Source organism: Candida pseudojiufengensis, assembly GCF_024610245.1.
Source record: "Candida pseudojiufengensis strain CBS 10847 chromosome Unknown scaffold1, whole genome shotgun sequence".
Classification (NCBI taxonomy): Eukaryota; Fungi; Ascomycota; class Pichiomycetes; order Serinales; family Debaryomycetaceae; genus Lodderomyces; species Lodderomyces pseudojiufengensis.
Window position 1 is genome coordinate 807,759 of NW_026261530.1, and position 23,171 is coordinate 830,929.

General features: G+C 26.1%; 9 protein-coding genes across 9 annotated transcripts; 4 read left to right on the forward strand and 5 right to left on the reverse strand. All coding sequences in view use genetic code 12, as the record gives it.

The window, feature by feature from the left end:
* Positions 1 to 5: 5 nt before the first annotated feature.
* Positions 6 to 3,950, reverse strand: KGF55_003474 (chromatin-remodeling ATPase; the record flags this gene model as incomplete). Its single annotated transcript, XM_051758271.1, has 1 exon — positions 6 to 3,950. One exon carries the CDS (start codon positions 3,948 to 3,950, stop codon positions 6 to 8), a length of 3,945 nt encoding a protein of 1,314 aa, XP_051613846.1.
* Positions 3,951 to 5,135: 1,185 nt separating this feature from the next.
* Positions 5,136 to 5,465, forward strand: KGF55_003475 (uncharacterized protein; the record flags this gene model as incomplete). The annotated part of the gene is made up of 1 exon (XM_051758272.1): positions 5,136 to 5,465. One exon carries the CDS (start codon positions 5,136 to 5,138, stop codon positions 5,463 to 5,465), a length of 330 nt encoding a protein of 109 aa, XP_051613847.1.
* Positions 5,466 to 6,121: 656 nt separating this feature from the next.
* On the reverse strand, positions 6,122 to 8,719 carry KNS1 (serine/threonine protein kinase; the record flags this gene model as incomplete). The annotated part of the gene is made up of 1 exon (XM_051758273.1): positions 6,122 to 8,719. One exon carries the CDS (start codon positions 8,717 to 8,719, stop codon positions 6,122 to 6,124), a length of 2,598 nt encoding a protein of 865 aa, XP_051613848.1.
* A 3,298-nt stretch (positions 8,720 to 12,017) lies between these two features.
* On the forward strand, positions 12,018 to 14,285 carry PDC2 (Pdc2p; the record flags this gene model as incomplete). The annotated part of the gene is made up of 1 exon (XM_051758275.1): positions 12,018 to 14,285. One exon carries the CDS (start codon positions 12,018 to 12,020, stop codon positions 14,283 to 14,285), a length of 2,268 nt encoding a protein of 755 aa, XP_051613849.1.
* Positions 14,286 to 14,527: 242 nt separating this feature from the next.
* Positions 14,528 to 16,371, reverse strand: PET100 (Pet100p; the record flags this gene model as incomplete). Its single annotated transcript, XM_051758276.1, has 2 exons — positions 14,528 to 14,773; positions 15,319 to 16,371. The coding sequence occupies 2 exons, from the start codon at positions 16,369 to 16,371 to the stop codon at positions 14,528 to 14,530; spliced, it is 1,299 nt and encodes a 432-aa protein (XP_051613850.1).
* A 202-nt stretch (positions 16,372 to 16,573) lies between these two features.
* KGF55_003479 (uncharacterized protein) lies at positions 16,574 to 18,391 on the reverse strand (the record flags this gene model as incomplete). Its single annotated transcript, XM_051758277.1, has 1 exon — positions 16,574 to 18,391. The coding sequence occupies one exon, from the start codon at positions 18,389 to 18,391 to the stop codon at positions 16,574 to 16,576; it is 1,818 nt and encodes a 605-aa protein (XP_051613851.1).
* A 201-nt stretch (positions 18,392 to 18,592) lies between these two features.
* Positions 18,593 to 19,354, forward strand: KGF55_003480 (uncharacterized protein; the record flags this gene model as incomplete). Its single annotated transcript, XM_051758278.1, has 1 exon — positions 18,593 to 19,354. The coding sequence occupies one exon, from the start codon at positions 18,593 to 18,595 to the stop codon at positions 19,352 to 19,354; it is 762 nt and encodes a 253-aa protein (XP_051613852.1).
* Positions 19,355 to 19,397: 43 nt separating this feature from the next.
* On the reverse strand, positions 19,398 to 20,828 carry NUP49 (FG-nucleoporin; the record flags this gene model as incomplete). Its single annotated transcript, XM_051758279.1, has 1 exon — positions 19,398 to 20,828. The coding sequence occupies one exon, from the start codon at positions 20,826 to 20,828 to the stop codon at positions 19,398 to 19,400; it is 1,431 nt and encodes a 476-aa protein (XP_051613853.1).
* Positions 20,829 to 21,001: 173 nt separating this feature from the next.
* On the forward strand, positions 21,002 to 22,828 carry KGF55_003482 (ssDNA endodeoxyribonuclease; the record flags this gene model as incomplete). The annotated part of the gene is made up of 1 exon (XM_051758280.1): positions 21,002 to 22,828. One exon carries the CDS (start codon positions 21,002 to 21,004, stop codon positions 22,826 to 22,828), a length of 1,827 nt encoding a protein of 608 aa, XP_051613854.1.
* Between the last annotated feature and the right edge of the window lie 343 nt (positions 22,829 to 23,171).

The window sequence follows — 23,171 nt, forward strand, 5'->3', positions numbered from 1 at the left end:
AATTCTTAATCATCATTACCTAACAACAACATAGCAGCATCTTTTTTACTATTCGCAGATTTATCTTTATCTTGATTAGAAATCATAGATTTACCTTCCATAACAACTTGTTGAACTTGTTCTTTTTGTTTAGCTCTATCTCTCATTCTTTCTTCTATAGTATTTCTTGTTAATAATCTATAAACAGTAACTTGTTTAGTTTGTCCTAATCTATGAGCTCTATCCATTGCTTGAGAATCTATAGTTGGATTCCAATCTGAATCATAAAATATAACAGTATCTGCTGCTGTTAAATTTATACCCAATCCACCAGCTCTTGTACTAAGCAAGAAAATGAAAATTTCAGGTTTTGTTTGCCAATCGTGAACTAAATCTCTACGATCATCTAATTTTGATGATCCATCTAATCTTATATATTTATGTTGTTTATATGTAAGATATTCTTCCATTAAATCCATCATTTTAGTCATTTGAAAATATATAAGGACACGATGATCATTTTGTTTTAATTGAATTAATAATTCATCTAATTTTGCTAATTTTCCTGATTCTGTTATAAATCTTTCCATTGATGGCATTCTAATTTGTGAATGATTATTAAATTTTGATATTGGTTGTGGTAATAAATTTGTTTTTGGATAATTTTGAAAGGGGATTTGATTTTGCATATATTTTAATTCATTATTTAATGACATTGGATATAATGATGATCTTAATTTGTCATCAAATAACTCTTGATTTAAATTATTTTGAAAATTTATTGATGAACAATTTATTGTTATTGGTGGAGCTGATGCTATTGGTGTGTAAGCTGGATCTTGTCTATTTAAATACATTTCTTCATAAACTTTTTGAGGTACTTCACCAGACAAGTTTGGTGTTTCAACAATATTTAATGGATCTTTTATTTGTTTTTCATTTATTGCTCTTTCTATTAAATTTTGTCTTGTTAATGGTTCATATTCTAATATTCTTAATTTATTTTCATTTGAATCAATATTTTCAGGATTATAAATACTAAATTTTTCTAAAATTGACAGTTTATTATTTAAGTTATAATTTGGTGTCATCAAATCATCATAAATCAACCTAGGTAAACTAAATTCAATTAAATTTTCAGTTGAATAATTAAATTCTAAATCATTTTGTTCTCTTAAAAATGAACCAGTTTCTGCAAATTTTCCAAATGCAAAAGGTGATTTTACATCTGCTCTTTCAAATAAATCTGGATGATTACAAACTTTTCTAAATTGCATAACTAAATTAACTAATGATGTAGATGAATCATCACCACCACTACTAGAACTATTTGAATTTGCAGCATCTAATAAATCCATTATTGAAATTTGAGATTTTAACATTTTATAATATTTTTTTTGTCTATTTGTTAAATCACAAAATAAATCAATTTCAACTTTATCACCTAATTCACTTTGAACATTCTTTTTAATTCTTCTTAACATAAAAGGTTTTAAAATCATATGTAATCTTCTTAATTGTTGTTCATCTAATCCTGTATTTGATTGAGCATGACTTTCAATATCCTTGGAAAACCAATCACTAAATTCATCATGAGAATCAAATAATGTTGGCATTATAAAATGTAATAAAGCCCATAATTCTTGCATTGAATTTTGTATAGGAGTACCAGTTAATAATAATCTATTACGACAACTTAATGATAAAAGAGATTTCCATCTTGATGATTGTGAAGATTTTATAGCTTGAGCTTCATCTAATATCATATATTGCCATTTCATTTTTTGAAAATAAGCAATATCTGAAACAATTAATTGATATGAAGTTACTAATACATGGAATGGAGCATCTTTATCATATCTTAAAGATTTTCTATCCCAAAATTTACGTAAAACTTTACGATCTTTTGCATGACCCCAATATGGTAAAACTTTAAAATTTGGTACAAATTTAGAAATTTCTTGTTGCCAATTATGTAATGTTGATGCTGGAGTAACAACTAAAAATGGACCCCAAATATTATGAGTTTCTGCTAAATATGATAATACTGAAATACTTTGTACAGTTTTACCTAAACCCATTTCATCTGCTAATATACCGTTAATTCCTTGTTCATAAAGATTAGCTAACCAATTTAAACCTTTTATTTGATATTCTTTTAATGTACATTTTAACATTTTTGGTTGTTCAATACTTATATCACCTAATAAAGTAGGATTTTGAAAATTCATTTCTTCACCATTTGTATCTGGATTTTTAAAAGGATCATCATCATTTTCATTATTATTAGTTCCATCAAATTGTCTTGCTTTATTTTGAGCATTAGCTAAAGCATTTTGAGCATTTTGTGCAGCTGCTCTATGTAATGCATCTTCGTCATCATTATCAAAATCTAATGAAGAAATATCATGATTAGCAGCTTCAACTCCAACAAATTTATCAAGATGAGTTTTATCATGATTATTGGTGGTAGCTCTAATTCTTGGATCTGAATCACTACCTTCAATTTCATCAGTTTTAATTTTTTTACCAATAAAATGTGAATATAATTCTGTTTGAGTAATCAAGAAATTTAATTTTCTCGATTGACGTTTTGATTCTCTTTCTTCTTCTTCCTTTTTAGCTTTATCAACTAAATCTTTTTCATGTTTCTTTTTAGCTTCTCTTTCAATTCTTTCATTACGTTTCCAAAAATTAAACATTTCTCTCATTGCTCTTCTTGCTTTTGTTACTAAATCTTTTTGATTTTTAGTATTTTTTAATTGCCATCTTTTTGCTTCTCTTGCTGCTAATATACTTGTCTTTTTTAAATTAATTAATTTTGCTTGAGTAGATTGTTGAATTAATCTACTAACTTTTGGACCATCTTTTCTTGACATATCTTTCCAAATTGCAACATAAGTAGTATCATATTGTCTCATAAATGCTTTATATTCTTTTGATGACATTGATTTAGCTTTACCATCTTCTAATTTTTGTTTTTTAAGATCTGGTTGTTCTTTTATACTGCTAGCTTTACTAGTTTCATCATCTTCTTCTTCTTCATCATCTTCATCATCATAAAATTCATTAAAATCATCAAATTCATCATATTCTCCTTCTTCATAAGTTTTTCTTTTAGCTTTTGGACGGGAACTCCGTCTTACATTTAAATCAGTTGGAGTTGTTGATGAACTTGAAGGTTTTGGTTTAATTAATACATGTTTTGTAGTGGTAGAAGTAGCAGATCCATTATCAATTGAAGGTGAAGCTGATTTCTCCAGATTAGTACTTGCAATTTTTCTTCTTCTTGATTTATGTTCAATTTTATGAACTTCTCTTGTTGAACCCCATTTATATTCTTTACCTCTTGTACTATTATGATGTAAAGGTTTTGATTGATCAATTAAAGTTAATTCTTTACTCTTGTTAGTATCACTAATTTTATTTGTTCTTGAAGAAATATCTTCTGCAACAACTCTATCTATATAATTTGCCGCAAATTGATGAGTATTTATAAGATAATTATTTAATTTAATTTCATCAAATTTTAATAATTTGAGGTTATGATTTAAATTTTGAATTTTATCTAACTCATTAATTATATTTATATTATTTTCAAAATTTGATTGATAAATGGGATCAATAGTGTTAATAGACGCGTCATATTCAAATGAAGGTAGTATATCACCAATTATGGAGTTTGATTTGGATAGTATTGGTAATGAACCATTTCCATTTATGGTTGTAAAATTGTTATTTTGGTATTGAGTGGTTGAAACACCAGCAGCATTGGTGGCAACATCATCATCTCTAATAACTGGTTTATTGTATGATGGTTGTTGATGATGTATTGATGATATATTATTACCATTATCAATATTTTCTTGATTTATATTTGTTGATGGCGTTATACTTTGGTTGTAAATATCTTTACTATTTTGTTCTATAATATTATTACTATCATTAGATAGCATAGATGATATATTCATGTTTGTCTGAAATTCACTACTAAAACAATGTTGTTAACTTTGATTGATTGATTGATTGTAGTTAAGTTTAAGTTGGTTGTCAATTATTTATATTGTTGTTGAATACATTTTCTTTCTTTTCAATATCAATTTTTTCTCAACTAGATTTAGAGGGAAGTAAGTAAAACCTCAATCATTGTGTTATAATTTTTTTTTTACTGAATACCAGTTTTGAAAAAAAAAACATGTTTTGATTTGAATATTTTAAAGTGTAAAATTTAGAAATATTGTATATATAGAGTATAGTAGAAATTTGATCTTTCCCACTGATATTTATAAAGAGACGAACTACTTTACCAACCATTAAAACCATAATTCAAGTCTCTCTTTTTTAAGTTAGGGGTATACACAGATCAGTATCTATGTCGTAACATTAAAGATGTAATCTAATTATTACGTTGCTCATTCATACATTTTGTTGAATGAGCGAGAAAAAAAAGAAAAAGTGAAATTGGGATTGAGCGAGAAAAGCTGAGCCAATTTAGCCGGAGTTTATACGAAGCCTCGTTCTAATCTTTCAACCAATTAATCAAATGATGAGAAAATGGGGCGAAGAAAATAAATTACAAACCTTTTTACACACAAATTAGATACAAAAGAAAATTGAAATTTAATGGAAGGAGTTTTAGGGTTATAATAATTATTAAAAAACAAGCTTAAGTATTAAAAGCAATGTAAGGGAAAACAAATCAGTAGGTATTTGTCTTTGATCAAGGAGTAGAGTTTAAAATATTAAAGAAATAGAAAGTTCCGTGAATTTTCAAACTTCGACTGATTTTCTATTATACAAAAATGTGAATTAAAGGCTGGTAAAAATCTGGTGATAATTTTGAAACTCATTGATAATAGTTTGTTGAATACTTGATTCTAAGTTCCACTCTGTTCTGTGAAATGAACAACAAAATATTGATGTCAACAGTACATAAGTACCTTGGAATTTTCTTATCCGAAATTCCAATCTAATCTTCTTTTCTATGATTGCCTCAATTTTTAAATTGTGTTTTGTTCTACATTATTCATAATCCGAAATTTCTCGCTTTTAATTTTCCAATCTCCTGATCATAGAATATTAATACCAAAAGTCCTTATTCATTGAATCTAACTACACATTCAAGTAAACCATACTATATACACAACAAATACAAGATGGAGCATCCAGCATTTACATTATCAGGTCTTTGTGCCATTGGTGGTATAATGGGTTATATTAGAAAGGGTTCAATACCATCAATTATAGCAGGTTTAACAGTTTCAACATTATATGGATATTCAGGATATTTATTAAAAAAAAATTCAAATTATGGATTAGAAATTGCTTTGGGAACAAGTTCATTGTTGTTAATTGCTGGATTATCTAGATCTATCCCAACTGGTTTTCAAAAACCTATTCCCTTGGTTTTATTATTTTTAGGTGGTTTATCTACTGGTTATTATTTAAAAAAATATAATGAATTTTATCCATTTTTTGCAAATTAAAAGCTAGTTAGTTAGTTTGATAGATAATCTTTGGTTAATTTCTCCAGTATGATACTTGGGTTCAAGGGAACTTAGTAAATTACATTATTGAATTACCAATTGATAATTAATTGAATTTGAGATCATTCAAATACTTGTATATAAATAAACAATAGAATTGTCAATAATGAATTTAGACGTAAACTAATCAAATCTTAAAACTTCACTGTTCCGACCTTTAAAATTCAACTGCTTCTCGATTCTTACTCAATAGTCTTCAATTTATATAAGCACTAACTATTATTATACTGAGAGTTGAGCTTAAATTCCCCAAAACTCATCAAAATTCAACTAAAAGTCACCGAAGCAACAACAAAGAAAGAAGATGTAAAGAAATATCTACAGTTTTTAAAATCAAACTTAAACATATCAAAACACTGAATTGAAAACGTCTCATATTAAAAAAAAATATAACTAAACTAAACTAATCATATAAAAACCCAAAAAAATAACGAAATTTAACCAAATTAAACTAATTACGTAAAATTAAATAAACTGAAACAAAAAACACACACATTAAAGTTATTCTTTTCATAACCAAACAATTAAAATAAAATAATACCACTAAGGCCATACTCCATCAAAAAATTCTCTTCAAATTCTTCTCTCTTTTCAAATCAAATAGTTCCTTCATCTTTAATCCCCAAATTAAACCAAGGATGATTTAAAGCATCTAAAGCAGTTATTCTATCACGAGGGTTAATAATAAATAATTTTTTCATTAAATCAATAAAAAACCACCAAAATGTAAAATTTCCAAATTCTATTTTGTTCTTGTTTCTTTCAAAATTATAATTTAATGAATAATTAAAATTTATAAATAACCCTATCTTTTTTGATATAAATAAATCAATTCTTGATAATTCTGATACTGAAATTTTAAATTTTTCTGGAGTTTGTGATGTGGGGAATTTTAAAGTTAATGAATTTTCTAATGTTTTTGCGTCATCGAATATTACATCATCATCATCATCTGAGTTGTCTGAGTTATCATCATCTTCTTCCGAAGCATCTGAATCTTCTAAATCTTCTTCCTCATCTTCATCTGATTCATCTGAATATTCTGAATCTTCATATAAATGATTAGTAGGACCACGATTTATTTGTTGATTATGATTATGATGATGATGATTTTCTAAAATTTCTTCAATATCTTCTGATGTTGTTGTTGATGAAGTTCTTGTTGCTGTAGTTGAAGTTGTAGTAGATGAAGACAATGAAGATTTATTAGTTGGTGATTTATTTATTGATAATCTTCTTCTTCTCATTTTTTTATTTCTACCACCGTTTCCAGAAAAATACTTCTTATGATGACCACGATGATGATGATGCTTTTTCTTCTTAACAATATATTCATTTGTAAAAAATTCCAAACCACATTCATTTTCTTTTAATTTTGATAATTTAATCATTTCTTTATCAATTTTATATCCAGCAATTTTTTCAATCATTGCTAAATGTTCTAAATTATCATGAGTTTTGAAAAGGGGTTCACCAATAATTAATTCAACTAATATACAACCAATTGACCACATATCACAAGGATAGGACCAGCCTGTTCCTAATACTATTTCTGGTGCTCTATAATGTCTTGTTGAAACTATTGATGAATGATATTCATCATTGAAAACTGCACTTCCAAAATCTATAATTTGAATTAATGGATTTTTCAAGACTTTTGAATATTTTGGTTCCTTTTTGCTATTATTGTTATTTCCCAATTTCATATATGCTGAAGTAATAGTTGAACTATGAATTTGCTTTTTTATAAATGAATCATCATGTAACAAAATATTTTCAGGTTTTAAATCAGTATGAATTAAATTTAAATCATGTAAAAAAGTAACTGATCTAATTAATTGTTTTGCAATAGCTTGTATATGACTACCAGGAAATGAAATAAATTTATTATTTTCCAAGAAATCATATAATGAAATTTTTAATAAATCTGTAACAATACATATATGACCTCTATAATCAAAACATTCTCTTAAATGAATACAATGATTTTTATTTTGATTATCAAATTTCTTTAGGGTTGATAAAATTCTTAGTTCAATTTTTGCAGCATCTCTATATTTTTGAATATTTCTTATAATTTTTATTGCAACATTTTCTCTATTTACTTTATCATAACATTGAACAACTTTTCCAAATGTACCTTGACCTAATAATTTAATTATAATAAATCTATTTGCAAAAGTATCATTTAATTTTATTATATAATGACCATTTTCATCATCACATGGTGGTAAATTTAATTGATATGGGATTACATTTGTTTTTATATTACCTAATTTTGGAGTTTGTAAAATATAATTATTTGGTAATTTATTATAAAAACATTTAACTTGAGGTAATTGAGGTAATGAACTTGTTCTTTGCTTTTTTGTTGTTAATTTGTTACCACCATCAATTTCAAATTCTTCTTGATTTTGGTAGTATTGTTGTTGTGGGGAATTTAAAGGTAGCTGTATTTGTTGAAGTTGTGGTTGTTGTTGTTGATTATTGACATTAAATAAATTATAAGCTAATTGAGCATCTCTATTTATTAATATTGAATCACTATTATTTCGTTTACTTTTCGGTATAATATTTTTTTCATCAATTATTATTATATCATCTTCATCATAATCATCATCTTCTTCTTCTAACTCTAGATTCTTTGATTCATGAGTATTTTCTTCTTCTTCATTATCATCTAATATAAATGTATTTATATCATCTTCATTATCATCTATTATTGCATCATTTTCTTCAACCAGTAAAAATGGATTATTAAATTTTGATTTTTTTGGTTGTAAATAATTATTATTTAAATTTGTTTCATAAAATGAGGATGATAAACTTGAGGAATCATTTATTGTTGTATCATATTGATTTGTAAATTGATTAGAATTATTATTGAATGAATTATAATTTAGTTGTTGTTGTTGTTGTTGTAGCAGCTGAGGTTGATTAAGAACATGATTAAATTGTTGTGGCTGTTGTTGATACTGCAATTGTTGCGGATTCAGTTGTTGATGCTGTTGTTGTTGTTGTAATTGTTGTTGTACTTGTTGTTGAACTTGTTGATGTTGTTGTTGTAATTGTTGATGATGATTATGTTGATGTTGTAATTGTTGTTGATAAGTTACATTCATAACATTTTGATCCAGATTAACAAAATTTTCACTATAACCCCTTGGTCTTTTCCTATTTGTTAATAAGGACATATTATTAGGATATTAAGATATTATTGGAATTGGAAAATATCTAAGCAGATAGATTAAATATCCCCTATGATAAATGGTGGTAGGTTTGTTTGTTTTAGTCCTTTAGTTGATTTATGGATAGTAGTCGTAGTAGGAATAGTATTAATAATGTTGATAGCAGTTTGTTTGTATATAGTAGTAGTAGTATTAGTATGATATTTTATTTTATTGATATATATTCACTGTATAGTATTTTTATTTTGCTCTTCCATACATTAATAATAAATAATACAGTAACAATTATAGCGTTAAAATATTGAGTAATTGAGTGTAAGTTGTAAGAGAGAGTTACTACTGCTACAGAGTCTACAACAGTACAACAATATTAAATTAGAATAGATTTCTTTTTATTGAAACTTAAAAAGATTGAAAAATTTTAAGGGTGGGAAAATACAAGAGATTAAAAGATTAAAAGATTATCTTAATAATCTTAAAGTATAAATTAAAGAGTGTGGTGTTGTTGAAAATTTTGAAAAAATTAAGTACGTTTGATAAGGTATTCTACAGTATCATATGGATTCCATATAGTATTGAGTGTTGGTATCTACTCTACTAGAGTTGAGGAGTTCCAAAAAAGCTTTTTCAAATTGAATTTAACTATTCGTAAAGATCAAAATCTATGATGATAGTCTAATATTGTTTTAGGCTTATGAAAGATAACAAAATTTTGTAACTGAAAAAAATGTGTGGGTACAAAATTAAAATCTTGTAGTACAAATGTCACTCCGCTTATCAATTAATCTAATTACTAAAATTGAATGAGAGATAGAGATATGTTAAACTTGTGGTACACTCCATGTGCTATTTTTGTAAACTCAAGAGTTGATTCAAAACGTGGTTATTTAGATTCTTAACCTCATTCTATTCTGAAGCAATCTTCTTCTAATGATTAAAATTTAGGGCGGCGTGGGCATGAAAATTTATATTTTATTGTTGGTCATTATTTTTTTTTATCTTCCCTAATTAAATTTTAATACGAAGAAAACCAACGTACAAAAATGTAAAATTGGAATTGCAACGTGGAGTAATATTATATCAACATGAACAGTGAATAAGTTAAAAGTTGACGATACCATATAAAATTAGTTGTTCAAATGACCATTGGTCCCAAATTCCGTGGAAATCTAAAGGTTTACCATGGTTTAATACAATCACCTTATGTTATATCTTTAAACATATTCCGATGTATGTAATTTACTAATAAATGGTATGATCCTTGTTAAAAATGAAATCGTTTAATGTAAATGTATGTAATTAGTCTAATTTACACTACCTTTAATTATTGGGGTTATTTTTTGTTTGGAGTTTTTTGATCACATTTGGTTGCGTTTAATTGATTGATTAATTCTACTTCATTATCATCATTCTTACTTTAAAAATTCAGCCAACTCTTCATCTTTCTCATGGATTTAGTGAGATAATTATGCTTCGGACATAGATAAATCAATGACATAGATGAAGAGTTAACTGAAGCATAATGATTTACCAAACTAATGCAAAACCTCCAGCTTTTAAAATTGCAAGTGATAGGGTGAATGAAGAGGCTGAAAAATATGAATTCAAAATTTATTAAAGATGCTCCTGCAATTAATGTGAGTGATGGATGATGAAAGTATTTTTAAATGGTAAGAATTTATTGAAAAAGAAATTTAATAATCTAAGGGATTGAAGAAAGTATTAATTACAAGTTCCAATGAATTTGACATAAAAGTTGATAAAAATGATTTATGATTCAAATTTGTTTGGAATTTGTCAACTTTTATGTCAAATTCATTGGAACTTGTAATTACTTTCTTCAATGCTTCATTATTTATTTTGGAGAAGCTTTTGAGATTGTATTTTTAATTCAAAAAAATTGATGAATGAATTATGTGCTGGACTTACAAGACGATAAGTTATTTCAATTGAAAGATAAATTCCTGATGAATTAAATCTACGAAATCAATTTAAAATACTTCTACCATCTCTTACGTTAATTACAGGAGCACCTTTTTATAAGTTTTGAATTTTACAAAAATGTTAAGGTATCATTGTTATTGAGATTTTGATGATTCAAATAATTCAGAGTTTTTAACTATCTATAACCAATTTACGCATATGTGTTTGTGTCAATAAACGCTATATTTGTTATAGGTTTAACTGGAACAGATATACTAGATAGATGTTGATGTTGCTTATTGGGCAAATAAACTATACAAATTTGTTGCTTGTAAATTTCTAATTCAATTTTGCAACCAAAAATTTTATTTAATTTTTTACAACACTTTTTCTTTCTTTCTTCAAATTACACACTTTGTGAACTGATATCACTGAATAGGTTGAACAGTTGAAGCTTAAAATTCAAGTAAGTGTTTCCACTAATAATTAGATAGCATTGTTTTTTGTATTGAATATTAAATTCCCCAACACATCAAATTTAGGTGAAGATGAAGTTTCGAATCATCATTTATGTTCTACGAAATATGTGACTATAACAACTTCAGTTTTAAAATACCTAAGTTTGTTACAGGTTTAAACAAAAATTCTATAGCAAATAAATGTTGATTTTGTACATTCTAGAAATACAATTTTGGTGGTACGTCCTAAAATCAACTTTGCAGCCAAAAATTTACCTTTTTTTCCTTTCTTCAATTATAATCATTTCTAAATTGATATAATTGGATAGGTTTAACATACTTCCACTGAAAAGTTAATTAAAGTGGTTCCATTAATGACTAGTCTGAAGTGTGTCATTTATAGACATTCAATTTCCTCAAGAAATCAAACTTATAAGAAGAAGTCGCTTTAAATTAGCATCCAAGTTCTTTAAAATATGTTATTTTTATACTTTAATGATCAAATGTTATTGAATGAATAATTCAGAAGTCTTCGTCTCATCTTCCGCTAATAGCCGTCCCATGATTTGGATTTTATAATATGATTATCAATTTATTATTAACAATTGACTTTTAAACGCATAGATGAATCAGAATCAACTATTTTATAACACAAAAATAAATTTATTCAATTCAATTTTGAATAATAGAATCAAAATTATCACCAATAATCATATTTACTATAGTAATCAAATAGTATCAGTGTGTGCATTCAAATCTGGTTCCATACACACAATAGTACAGAATAACATTGAAAATTCACAACTCCTAAATACTAATCCAAATGTCAATCATACAGAAATAATCACAAATATTCTTTAGCAATGGGATATACAATAAAACAAAAAATAGATATTTGTTTAAAAGCAGAATCAAATCCTCAAATGACACAATCTGATCTAGCAGTTTGGGCAATGAAAGAATACGGTTCTAAAAAGCCACCATCACAAACAACAATTTCAAGAATATTAAGTTCAAAAAATGATTTAATTGCATCAAAAGAAGGAGATTTTAAATTAGTTCGTAGAAGAAAGCAAACAAATCCTTTATTAAGAAAAATATTAACTGAATGGGTTACTCAAGCTATATGGGAAAATATACCTATAACAACTCCAATAATACAACTGACTGCTCATGCTATATGGACAAGATTACCACAACTGGGTAAAACAGGAAATGGAGTATTTAATGCAAAATGGTGTTCACATTTTATGAAAAAATTAAATATTAATATAACAGGTGATGAACAAGCCATAAAAAATAATTTAAATTATAAATTAAATAAAGTATGGAAATTAGATGAAAAAATTGAATTAAAACAATATCTTGAAGATTTAATTATTCAAAATAATTATTCCCCACAAGATATATTTGTATTAGATGAATTTCAAATATTTTATGAATTACCATTAGATCAAATTTTTAATGTAAGTTCATTAGATAAAGGATTACCACAATCTCATTCATCAAATCAAATTTCTTTAACTTTATTATTAGGTTGTAATATAGATGGTTCAGAAAAATTATCACCAATGATTGTTGGAAAATATGACAAATTTGATGTTTCAAAATCTTCAATAATAAATTTAAAATCTTTATCAATTGAAAATATTTCTTATAATAATTTAATGAATAAATTAACTGAATATTATAACATTTTTTATAAATCAAATAAAAATAAATGGATAACTTCACAAATGTTTCAAAATTATTTATTAACTTTAGATCATAAATTACATAATTTAAATTCAAAAAGAAAAATTTTAATTATATTAGATGATTGTTCAAGTCATAGAATTATAAATTTAAATTTTCAACATCTAAAATTAGTCTATTTGAAAAATGAAACTTGTCATAAAAATCCTTATAATACAAATTTTAGTGGTATAAAATTTGATTATTTACCAATGAATTTTGGTATTATTGAAGAATTTAAAATTTTATATAGAAAACAACAATATGAAGAAATGATAAATTTACAACGTTATATATCAAGGGGAAATAAATTAAATCAATATGAATTTAACACAACCACCTCAACTCCACCATTAGAAGTTTTATCTGAACAAAATTATCATATTCCATTAATTAAAGTAATTGAATGGATAAACAATGCATGGAATCAAGTTTCAAAAGAATGTATATATCAATCATGGAAAAAAACTCATTTATTAAAATTAAAAGAAAATCAAACTTGGCCAAGTCAAATTAATAAATCATATTCAAATAATATAATTCAAAAATTAAATGAAAATTTAATTAAGTATGATTCTCTCAAGAATTTTAAACAATTAGAATCTTTAATGACTTATTTAAATGTTGTTATTCCTTGGGAAATTGATGAATTAATTGGTTTAGTTAATGAAAGAGGTAAAATTACTTTAAGTTATGCATCAATTGAAGAAATTATTGATAGTTGTTTATCAGAATCAATAAATGATGAAATTCATACTGATTTTGAAATTGATGATATTGAACAAGATCATGAATATGAACAAGAACAAGAACAAGAACATGAAGAAAGTCATAATGATATAGAAGATGAAGGATTTGTTGAAATGATTACAAAAGAATATAAAAATTCAAATAGAAGTCCTAATAGTAGTAATAATGATCAAAATAATTGGACAATGATTGAAACTGATTCAAATAATGATCAAAATAATAATAATAACAAAATATTGAGTTTTGAAAACTCATTAGCATCAAATTCAGAAAATGGAGATTCAATAAATGTAGATAATGATTTAGAAAATAAAATTATAAATAGTTTCCCATTTGAAACAAACACAAACACTACATGTACCACCAACATCACCAATTCATTGAAACATAAATTAGAAAATTTAGAAAATAATTTAATTAAAAATAAAAGACATGCAATAGTAAGTAATCAACAATTACAGTATCAAAATTATTCAATTTATCAACCACAACCACAACCACTGCTACCACTGCAACCGCCGCTACATCAATCACTGCTACATCAACATCAACTACAACATTCATCAAATAATCAAATAGATATAATTCAATCATTAATTAAAATTTTGAATTATACTAATACAAATCAAATAAATTTATCACAATCAACTATAGATGATTTAAATTATAATTTAAGAAATTTTGAATCAAGATTAAATAGAGATTAATTATCGTAATTTATTAATTAATAATAATAATTTCATTAATATTTCATTAAACTTTTCCCCTACAACTATGTACAAGTTCGTCATATTCATTTCTGCACTTTTCAAAGTACTTATACCCTACTTCTGAAACCTAGCTTCTTCACTAGTTCTTCTCTCTGTCATTTTCTTCATTTTTTTTACATCACTCTAATTCTTTATTCTTTCTTTAGTTCATTATCTAATTTTTTAAACCTCAAGTTTCATTACTTCTTCTCTTCATCTTCATCTTCCAATAACCCCAATTCACGAGCTTTAGCTTCCAATCTATTTCTTTTATCAATTCTATTTTTTTTAATTCTTGCAACTTCAGCTTGAATTTCATGAGGTTCTTTAGGAATTTGATTTAAAGTTTTTGGATCTGGCCAAAATCCTGGTAAATTAAATTTTTTATCAGTATCTAATCCAACATAATACATTATTAAAATTGGCGTTAATAAATAAAAACCAAACTATTATGACAAGTTAGTATTAATGTTTTCATCTTAATCCGATTGAAAATGGTTTTAAAAAAAGTACTTACTTTTGCTGTTTCTAGTTGGGTACGCGTTACACTGTGTATTAGTCTGTTCACATATGTCAGTCTCATGGTTTTTGTAATGATCTTATGATGATAAGTAGTTGGTATTGACGATGGTATGATCTGGAGTAAGACTAAGTATTCATATTTCAGAATTTTTAGTGTCTCAAAATATAGAACTGTCAGTTCTATTTGTGTCACATTTTGATACTTGTGACTTACAAATTGTTGCAAAATACCAATATCAATAACTATCTTGAATTTGTCGTATTCTACTCCATGGTGTTTAAAGGTCTACTATTCAATTTGGAACATTCAACAAACGTAATGTACAAATTACATATAAAAAGGTACCAAAACCAAAGAGCTTGATAAGTCTAAAATTTAAGAGATATTTTATTAAACTATTAGCACCAAATCATCATATCAATGTTTTAAAAAATGAAATTTTCTTGAAAAATTTCTTTTAAAACTTACTAAAGTTGGAGTTGGTAAAATATATTCATTATGTTGTTCTTGAATTTTAACTCTTCTTTTATGATTCTGTAAACCATTTCTTTGCTTATAACTATTATTTGAAATTAATTCAGAATCACTTTTAATACTTGAATTATTTAATTTATAATCTTGTTGTTCTTCAATTTCATTTTCATTTTCATCATAATCACTTGCATTTTGGAAAATTGCACTAAATCTATTTGAGCGAAATGAATCTTCATTTCTTAATTTTTGAGTAAATGATTTCATTTTATGAAATTTTGAAACTTTTCTTTGACGATTTTTACTTTTTGAATTTAAGTTTGGTAATAAGAATTGATTTTCAAATTCTTTATCAAATTTATCACTTTTATAATTTGCATCATAACCGTCATTATCTTCATCTTCGTAAAAATCTTGATAATTTAAAATTTTTGAATTTTTTTCAAAAGTTAAATCTAATTTTGAATTTAAATTTGAATTCAAGTTGAACATTGAATTATACTTCTTATTCAACCCACCTATAAAAGAATTAGTTCTTGAACTTTTTCTACTGCCCTTTTTCATTTCTTCATCATCTTCTTCTTCAGCAGCTTCATCTTCTTCTTCGATTGAAAATAATTGTTCTTCATTTAATTCTTCAATTTTGGGTAAAACTTTATCTTTTCTAGGCTTAATTAAATTCAATTTTCTTTTATCATTTTGATCAAGTGAAAAACATTCATTTCTACACATTTGTTCTAATTCATCTAATTGAGCATCTAATGGTGGAGAATCAGGCATAAAATAAACATTAATAACTTCTAAAATTACAGTACCATAATCATGGAATTTTGTTTTCTTGTCCCTTTTTGATAAAACACTTAAACCATTTATCGTGGAACTAATTCTTTTCTGCTGAATTGAATTGATGGTATGAAATTTTGATTCAGTTGAATTAGCATGATTGAAAGATGAAATTTGTGGTGACAATTCAGGTGGTAATGTATTAGTTGAATACCGATAGTTGTCATGGATTAAATTCAATGTCTTTGGGAGTGTTAATGTAGTCATTATCAATCAATGCTGTGTAAACAAAAACTTTCAACTGTTGTTATGCAAAAGAAATGTTCGAGTATTTGTAAAATTAATGATCGAAACATATCAAATTTTACAAACAAGTGTGTAGATAGCTTCAGATCTCACATCCCGATATAAGATCTCGATCTCACTATATCAATAGGCATACCTTCAAAAAGCGAAACCAAACTATTCATCAAAACAAAAATGATTCAAAAATTGTGTTTCTTGATTTACAATTTTCATGAAGAAATCCAATATGTAATTTCCCATCTTGTTCTCCCAAATCAACAATTTGAATTAAGGCATATTGTTTAAGATAACCAAATTTTAAAAATTGAAATTCAATTTTAAATTCAATACTTTCATAATCTCTTTCATTCCTTGCATCATCAACATCATCATCAGTATTTAAATCAACTAATTTAAAATCAACTCCATTTTCTTTTGCTTTACTTATCATATTAAAAATCAAATATTTTTTATTTCTTTTTTTATCATTTATAATTTCAAATTGTTGATATACAGCATTTCCATGATTATAAACTATTATTCTCTTAAATATATTACAATTTGGGAAATACATAACAATATCTTTATCTCTAACTAATAACCATTTATTATGAGAAAGAATAAATATTCTTCTATTATGTAAATTTTTGAACAATTTTATTTCAGAACTTGAATAATCTAATATTACAACTTGAGAACGTGTAGTAATATATAATTTCGTTCCTATAACTTCTAATTTCGTACCATAATCTGGTAATTTTAATGAAGTTGTTAAAAATTTAAAATTTGAAAATTTTTTAGTATTTGGATTAAAATCAAAAATCAATACTTCACCACCACTGAAAAGTAAAAAAAATTTATTATTAATTATTTTCCCATCTAAAAATAACAAATCAGAAGGTTCAAAATTATCTTCGGTGTATCCATATACAAAATTTGGTCTTAAACCATCATAATATGATAAAAATTTATTCAATTCCGATCTTCTACGATTTGAATAAATATCTTCTTCCTTCAAAATTTCATTAATTTCTTTGATATTTTTATATTCTATGTCAATTAATTCAACATTACCAAGACCTAATGCAGATTTTACTCCAAAGCCACGTTTATTTAATTTATCAAGATTATTTTTCAAAAATTTCACCAATTGAAATGTCAAATCAGTGAACTTCTTCTTTTCCCTATTAAAAAGGCAAAATCTCAATACGTTAATCATGTCATTAGATCCACTTTTAAGGACTGATAAAATTTGTATAGCTTTAGGATTAAAATCACTAATGTAACCGGATTCTCTAGAATCAATTTCTTCACCTTCAAATGTCATTTTAAAATCATATAAATTTTTCATAGCTTCTACTTCAAAATCACCGTTAAAAAACCAAGGTTGATTTTCTTTATAAAGTTTTTCTTCTTTACAATTAAAAATTTCTGGAGAAGCTTTCCAACAATATGAACAATTAATATCATCCCCATGATCACAAAAGTACTCATTTGGTCTTATTTTTACAATAACAAAATCATCATTATCATACCCAATTATATGACCTCTTGGTAAAGCATAATGATCATCACGATCAATTTCTTTAACTCCTATAAATTTGATTCGATTTAAAACATCCCTATTCCAATATGAATTTAAATAATTGATTTTACCAGTTTTTAGATTCAACAAACTTAAAGAATCAAATTTAAATTTTTGATTTACATCATTAAATTCAAAATTTTTTTTAATTGGATTTTTAATTTTTGGATCTTTATATATTTCCAGTGAATGAATTCTTTTACGATCATTTTCAGCTTTTAATAATTTGGCTTCTTCTTCTTCAAATTCTTGAGTTCTTTTTTCAGCTTGAATTGAATTGTTGTGATATTTGGATAAGTCAGAAGTAGGATTTGTTGTGGATTCATTTGTCGGTATAGCACCATTCGTTACTTTGAAGTATCTTCCTCTTGTTGTGTCAAAATAGTAACCAGGAATATTCGGAGGAGCTGGTGGCATCTTGTTCCGTATGAAAATTGACTTGAAGTTGAGGTGTAAGAGTGTAAGTAATTTTCTTCTAAGTATATGGAACAGACTCTACTGTTGATTTACTTATCCAACATGTTTCATTTTTTTTGTGTCAATTTTTTACGAGTATAAGGTACCAATAGAACCAAATATTCATTAAAACTAATTATCAGTCACATATCATCAACGAACATGTCACGAGCGGATTACCTAGCGAAGTATATGAACAACACTCAAACAGAAACCAAAAAGGTGAAAAAGAAGAAGAAAAAAGTACCTGAAATAACGTCAAATATCACCATAAGTAAAACCGAATCAATCACACCAATACTATCTCATAAAACTGAAGACTTAGATGAAATACTACCAGAGGAGGAATTAGATGAAGAATCTAAACCAGTGACGGTGACAAATTTGAAAGAAAATAAGGGGTTCAAAAGAATAGATAATGGCACGATTACAAAATTGAAACCACTACCTACGTCATCATCTACTTCATTAACAAAAGTTGAAAAACCACTCGTTCAACAGGAAACTGTCTATCGTGACTCCTCCGGTAGAATCGTTGATATCAAGGAAGCTGAAGAGAACTACACCAAAAGAAAACAAGAGGAAATAGACTCAAAATCAAAAACTGAGGTACGAACATCGAAAGAAGATCAGCTAAAACAAGAATCAACCAAATTTAAACCAAAATTAAATTCAAATTTTGAAGATCCTGCAAATGCATTTATTGATGAAAAAATTGAAATTGAGGACAAGACAAAATCTAAATTTATATATACAAAAGGTGTTAATTTACCAAATAGATTTAATATACCAGCTGGGTTTTTTTGGGATGGAATTGATAGATCAAATGGATTTGAAGAATTAATGTTAAGAAAAATTAATGAACAAAATTATAACAAAGTAAGCACTAAAATTAATGAAGATTATGAAATAGTTTATGATTAATGAAAAATATAATAATACAAATATTTCTTTTCTGTCTTGATGTCTACTTAATTAACCTATTTACTTCATCATTTAATTGAGCCATTGTTTCACAAAGATCCATAAATAAAGAATATTGACTTCTCAATACTTTTATAATAGTTTCTAAATTTCCAAAACCTTCATTACAATTTTTTTCTAATCCATTTAAAACAATTTCTAATTCATTTATAGTTTCTTCATAAATATTAACAGTTTCATAATATTTTTTAATCTTTTTTATAAAAAATTCATTTAATTGATTTGAACTTGATAATTTTGTACCTGGTGTACTTAATTGTATAATTAATTGCATTATATTTGTTATATCTTCTGTTATTTCATTATTTCTATTTTTTAAATCCAATAATTGATTTGTATCAAATTTTAAAGCTTGTTTTGTTGATAATAATTTATTTTGTAAATATTGAGTATCTTTCGGTATTGATTCTATTAATTCATTATGTTTTTGCATATCTGAATTTAACGTAGTTGCTATTAAATTTTGAGTACTGATATATTTGTCTAGTTGTTGTAATTCACTCTTTATATTGTCAGGTAAATCACCTACTCTCGTCATTGCTGTCAATTGTGGTTGTTGATGCTGCAGCTGTTGTTGTTGTTGCTGTTGTTGAAATTGATTTTGTGGTTGAGATTGTCCAAATAATCCACCCGTTGTTGCAGGTTTGGCACCAGATAAACCTCCACTAGGCTGCGTCGTAGTTTTATTACCAAAAAGACCTCCACTTTGTTGAGTATTTGATGTACTTGTATTTCCTCCAAATAATCCACCTCCTGTATTTGTATTATTACTTGATCCAAATAATCCACCACTTGGTTGAGTTGTGCTACTGCTAGATCCAAATAATCCACCTCCTGTAGTCGTGCTTGGTTTGTTTCCAAAAAGTCCTCCTGATGTATTATTTGTTGTGTTTGATGATCCACCAAATAAGCCTCCAGTAGATGGCTGTTGCTGTTGTTGATTTTGTTGACCAAAGAGTCCTCCTGTAGCGGGTTGTTGCAGTTGTTGATTTTGTTGGCCTCCAAACAACCCTCCACCGGTAGCTGCTTGTTGTTGACTCAGCCCACCAAACAATCCTCCAGCAGTAGCTGGTTGTTGTTGTTGTTGTTGATTCAGTGCACCAAATAATCCTCCTCCCGTCGTTGAAGATGCATTATTATTTGATCCAAATAGTCCTCCTGATTGTTGTTGTTGCTGATTTGGTTGACTACCACCAAATAATCCACCACCAGTTGTATTACCAGTAGATGAATTACCAAATAATCCACCACTTGTACCTGTATTTTGTTGTGGTTGTGAAGTAGATGAAGCACCAAATAATCCTCCACCACCTGTGGTTGAAGTAGCAGATTTTCCACCAAATAATCCACCTGTAGATGTATTACTTGAACCCAATCCACCAAATGGATTTGAATTTGTGGTTTGCCCAAACATGTTTTTATTCTGTTTGTATAGCGATTGGTTAATTTGAATTTGTTAATTTTCAAATCATCAATATAAAGTTTTGATGTTTTGTTTTTCTGTTTATTCACGAAATTCTACAACCAAACAAAAATATACAAACATCAATAACACATCAATAAACTAATATTATTTACAAATGGGTTATGAATAATAATAAATTTGATCAAATTGAATCAGAATTGAAAAATCCAATCAATGAGATCTACAAATTATTCAATCAAAAAGATTCAAAATTTGAAGAATTAAAAAATGTTATAAAAAATGATCAATCCATAAATAAACAGTTAAAAGAAGATATACGCGTTTTAGAATTGAAAATAAAGTCTAAAGATGATAGATTGAAAATATTAGAATTACAATTAAAATCAAAAGATGATCAATTGAAATTAAAAGATGAACAATTGAAATTTAAAGATGAAGAAATTAAAAAGTTGAAAGATAATAAGCCATTCGTGAAACCAACTTTGAAATCAAGGAACAGTAGTAATGTAAGTGCATTAAGTGCCTTAGCCTCATCTCCAACTAAAAATCTATTACAAACAAAATCAGTTATTGAACCAAGAACTTCAATATTATCTATCGAGTCTGATGATCTAACAAAAGCAAGAAAATCAAAATCAATGTTTGAAAATTTTAGATTAATGCCTACTCAATATAGTGATACTGAAGAAGAATCATCATCATCATATCATGAAGAAAATAAAGAAAATAATAGTCAAAGATCAAATTCATTATCTTCAAAGACTTCGTCACTATCGAAAGAGAAAAAAACATCACAACCTTCATTAAATAGAACTAGAATTGAGTTTTCATCTCCTACAAAATTAAATCATTTAAAATCTAAATCAGTATATGAAGCAAAGCCAAAAAGTAATAATAATCATGAAAATTGGAAAAGTAAAAGTATGATCGAAAATATTCTGGATCTTGCAACTCAATATAGTGATTCAGAAGATGAATCAACAAAAAATAATGAAAACATAAATTCATCACCTATAAAAATTAAGTATGATGAAAATAAACCTATCATGAAATATACAAAAGATGATAATCTATTTATAAGTCCTACTAAAAGTATGAAACCTCCTACTACTAGCTCAAAACATAAAATAAGTCCAATTAAATTACAATTTGATGATAATGGAAAATTATTTGTTAAATCATATAAGCGTCAAAAAAGTGTTGAATTAAAAGAAGATGAAGATCCATTTTATGATTGTCCAGTTGTAGCACCTCCATTAGTGGAACCTACTTCACCAATAAAATCAAGTCAATCAATTGAAGAAGTAAAAATAGAAGAAAATATTGAAGATGCAAACAATTTTGAAGATGAAATAATAGAAGATTCTCAAGAAGGTGAAATGAGTGTATATTCAACTCCTCCACCAACTACACAATATTCAAATGAATTAAATTCACCACCAATTTCATTAACATCATCACCAGAAATTAAAATTCCAGAAAATATAATAACAATCAATCAAAAAAGAAAATATTTACTAGATTATTATACTTCAAAGTTTCAAACAGATTTAAATTTTAAAATAAATTTAATCCAGAATCCAATAAAACAAATATCATGGGATTTTATAGATTTTATTAAAAATTTAAATTACAAACCAATGGAATTTTCACAATTCTTACAAAAACATCAAATAAAAGATCCAACAAAATTCAATAAATATAAAACTTTTTTTAATTTAAATGAAAATTGGAAAATTGAAGATAAATTACTGCAAATTTTTGATAAATTTGAATCACCTCCTGGTTTTATGAAATCTGATTTCCCAACATCACAAGAATTAATTGAAAGAAAAAAATTAATAGACAAGAGACAAACAAATAGAATTAATAGAAGAATTAAAAGTTGTTTATTTTTAAATGATCAAAATCAACAAATTGGTGAATTTATTTTTAGTTGTGATATTTTAAATAAATATGTTATTTCTGGTCGTTGGTATATTAGGTGATGAATCTTATTCAAATTTTATTCAAATTTTGAGTTGAGTTGGATTTGAAATTGTGTTTTGTTTGGGTATATATATTATTTAGTTCTATTTTGTTTTTATTTTACTATTCTTTATATAATTTATTATAGATTCTAGAGTTAATATTATAGCATTTACAAAAATAATATTGTCATAGCAACTTGTCGTAGATTTAACAATATGAATTCTAGAATCGCTCGTTGGAATGAAATAAATGTCAATCAAGACATCAAAATTGAATTACTTTTATAAAACATCTTTGGACTTTAAGCAAAATTTGACTTGACATACTATATACAATTTTTTGATTAATATTTGTGAAAAT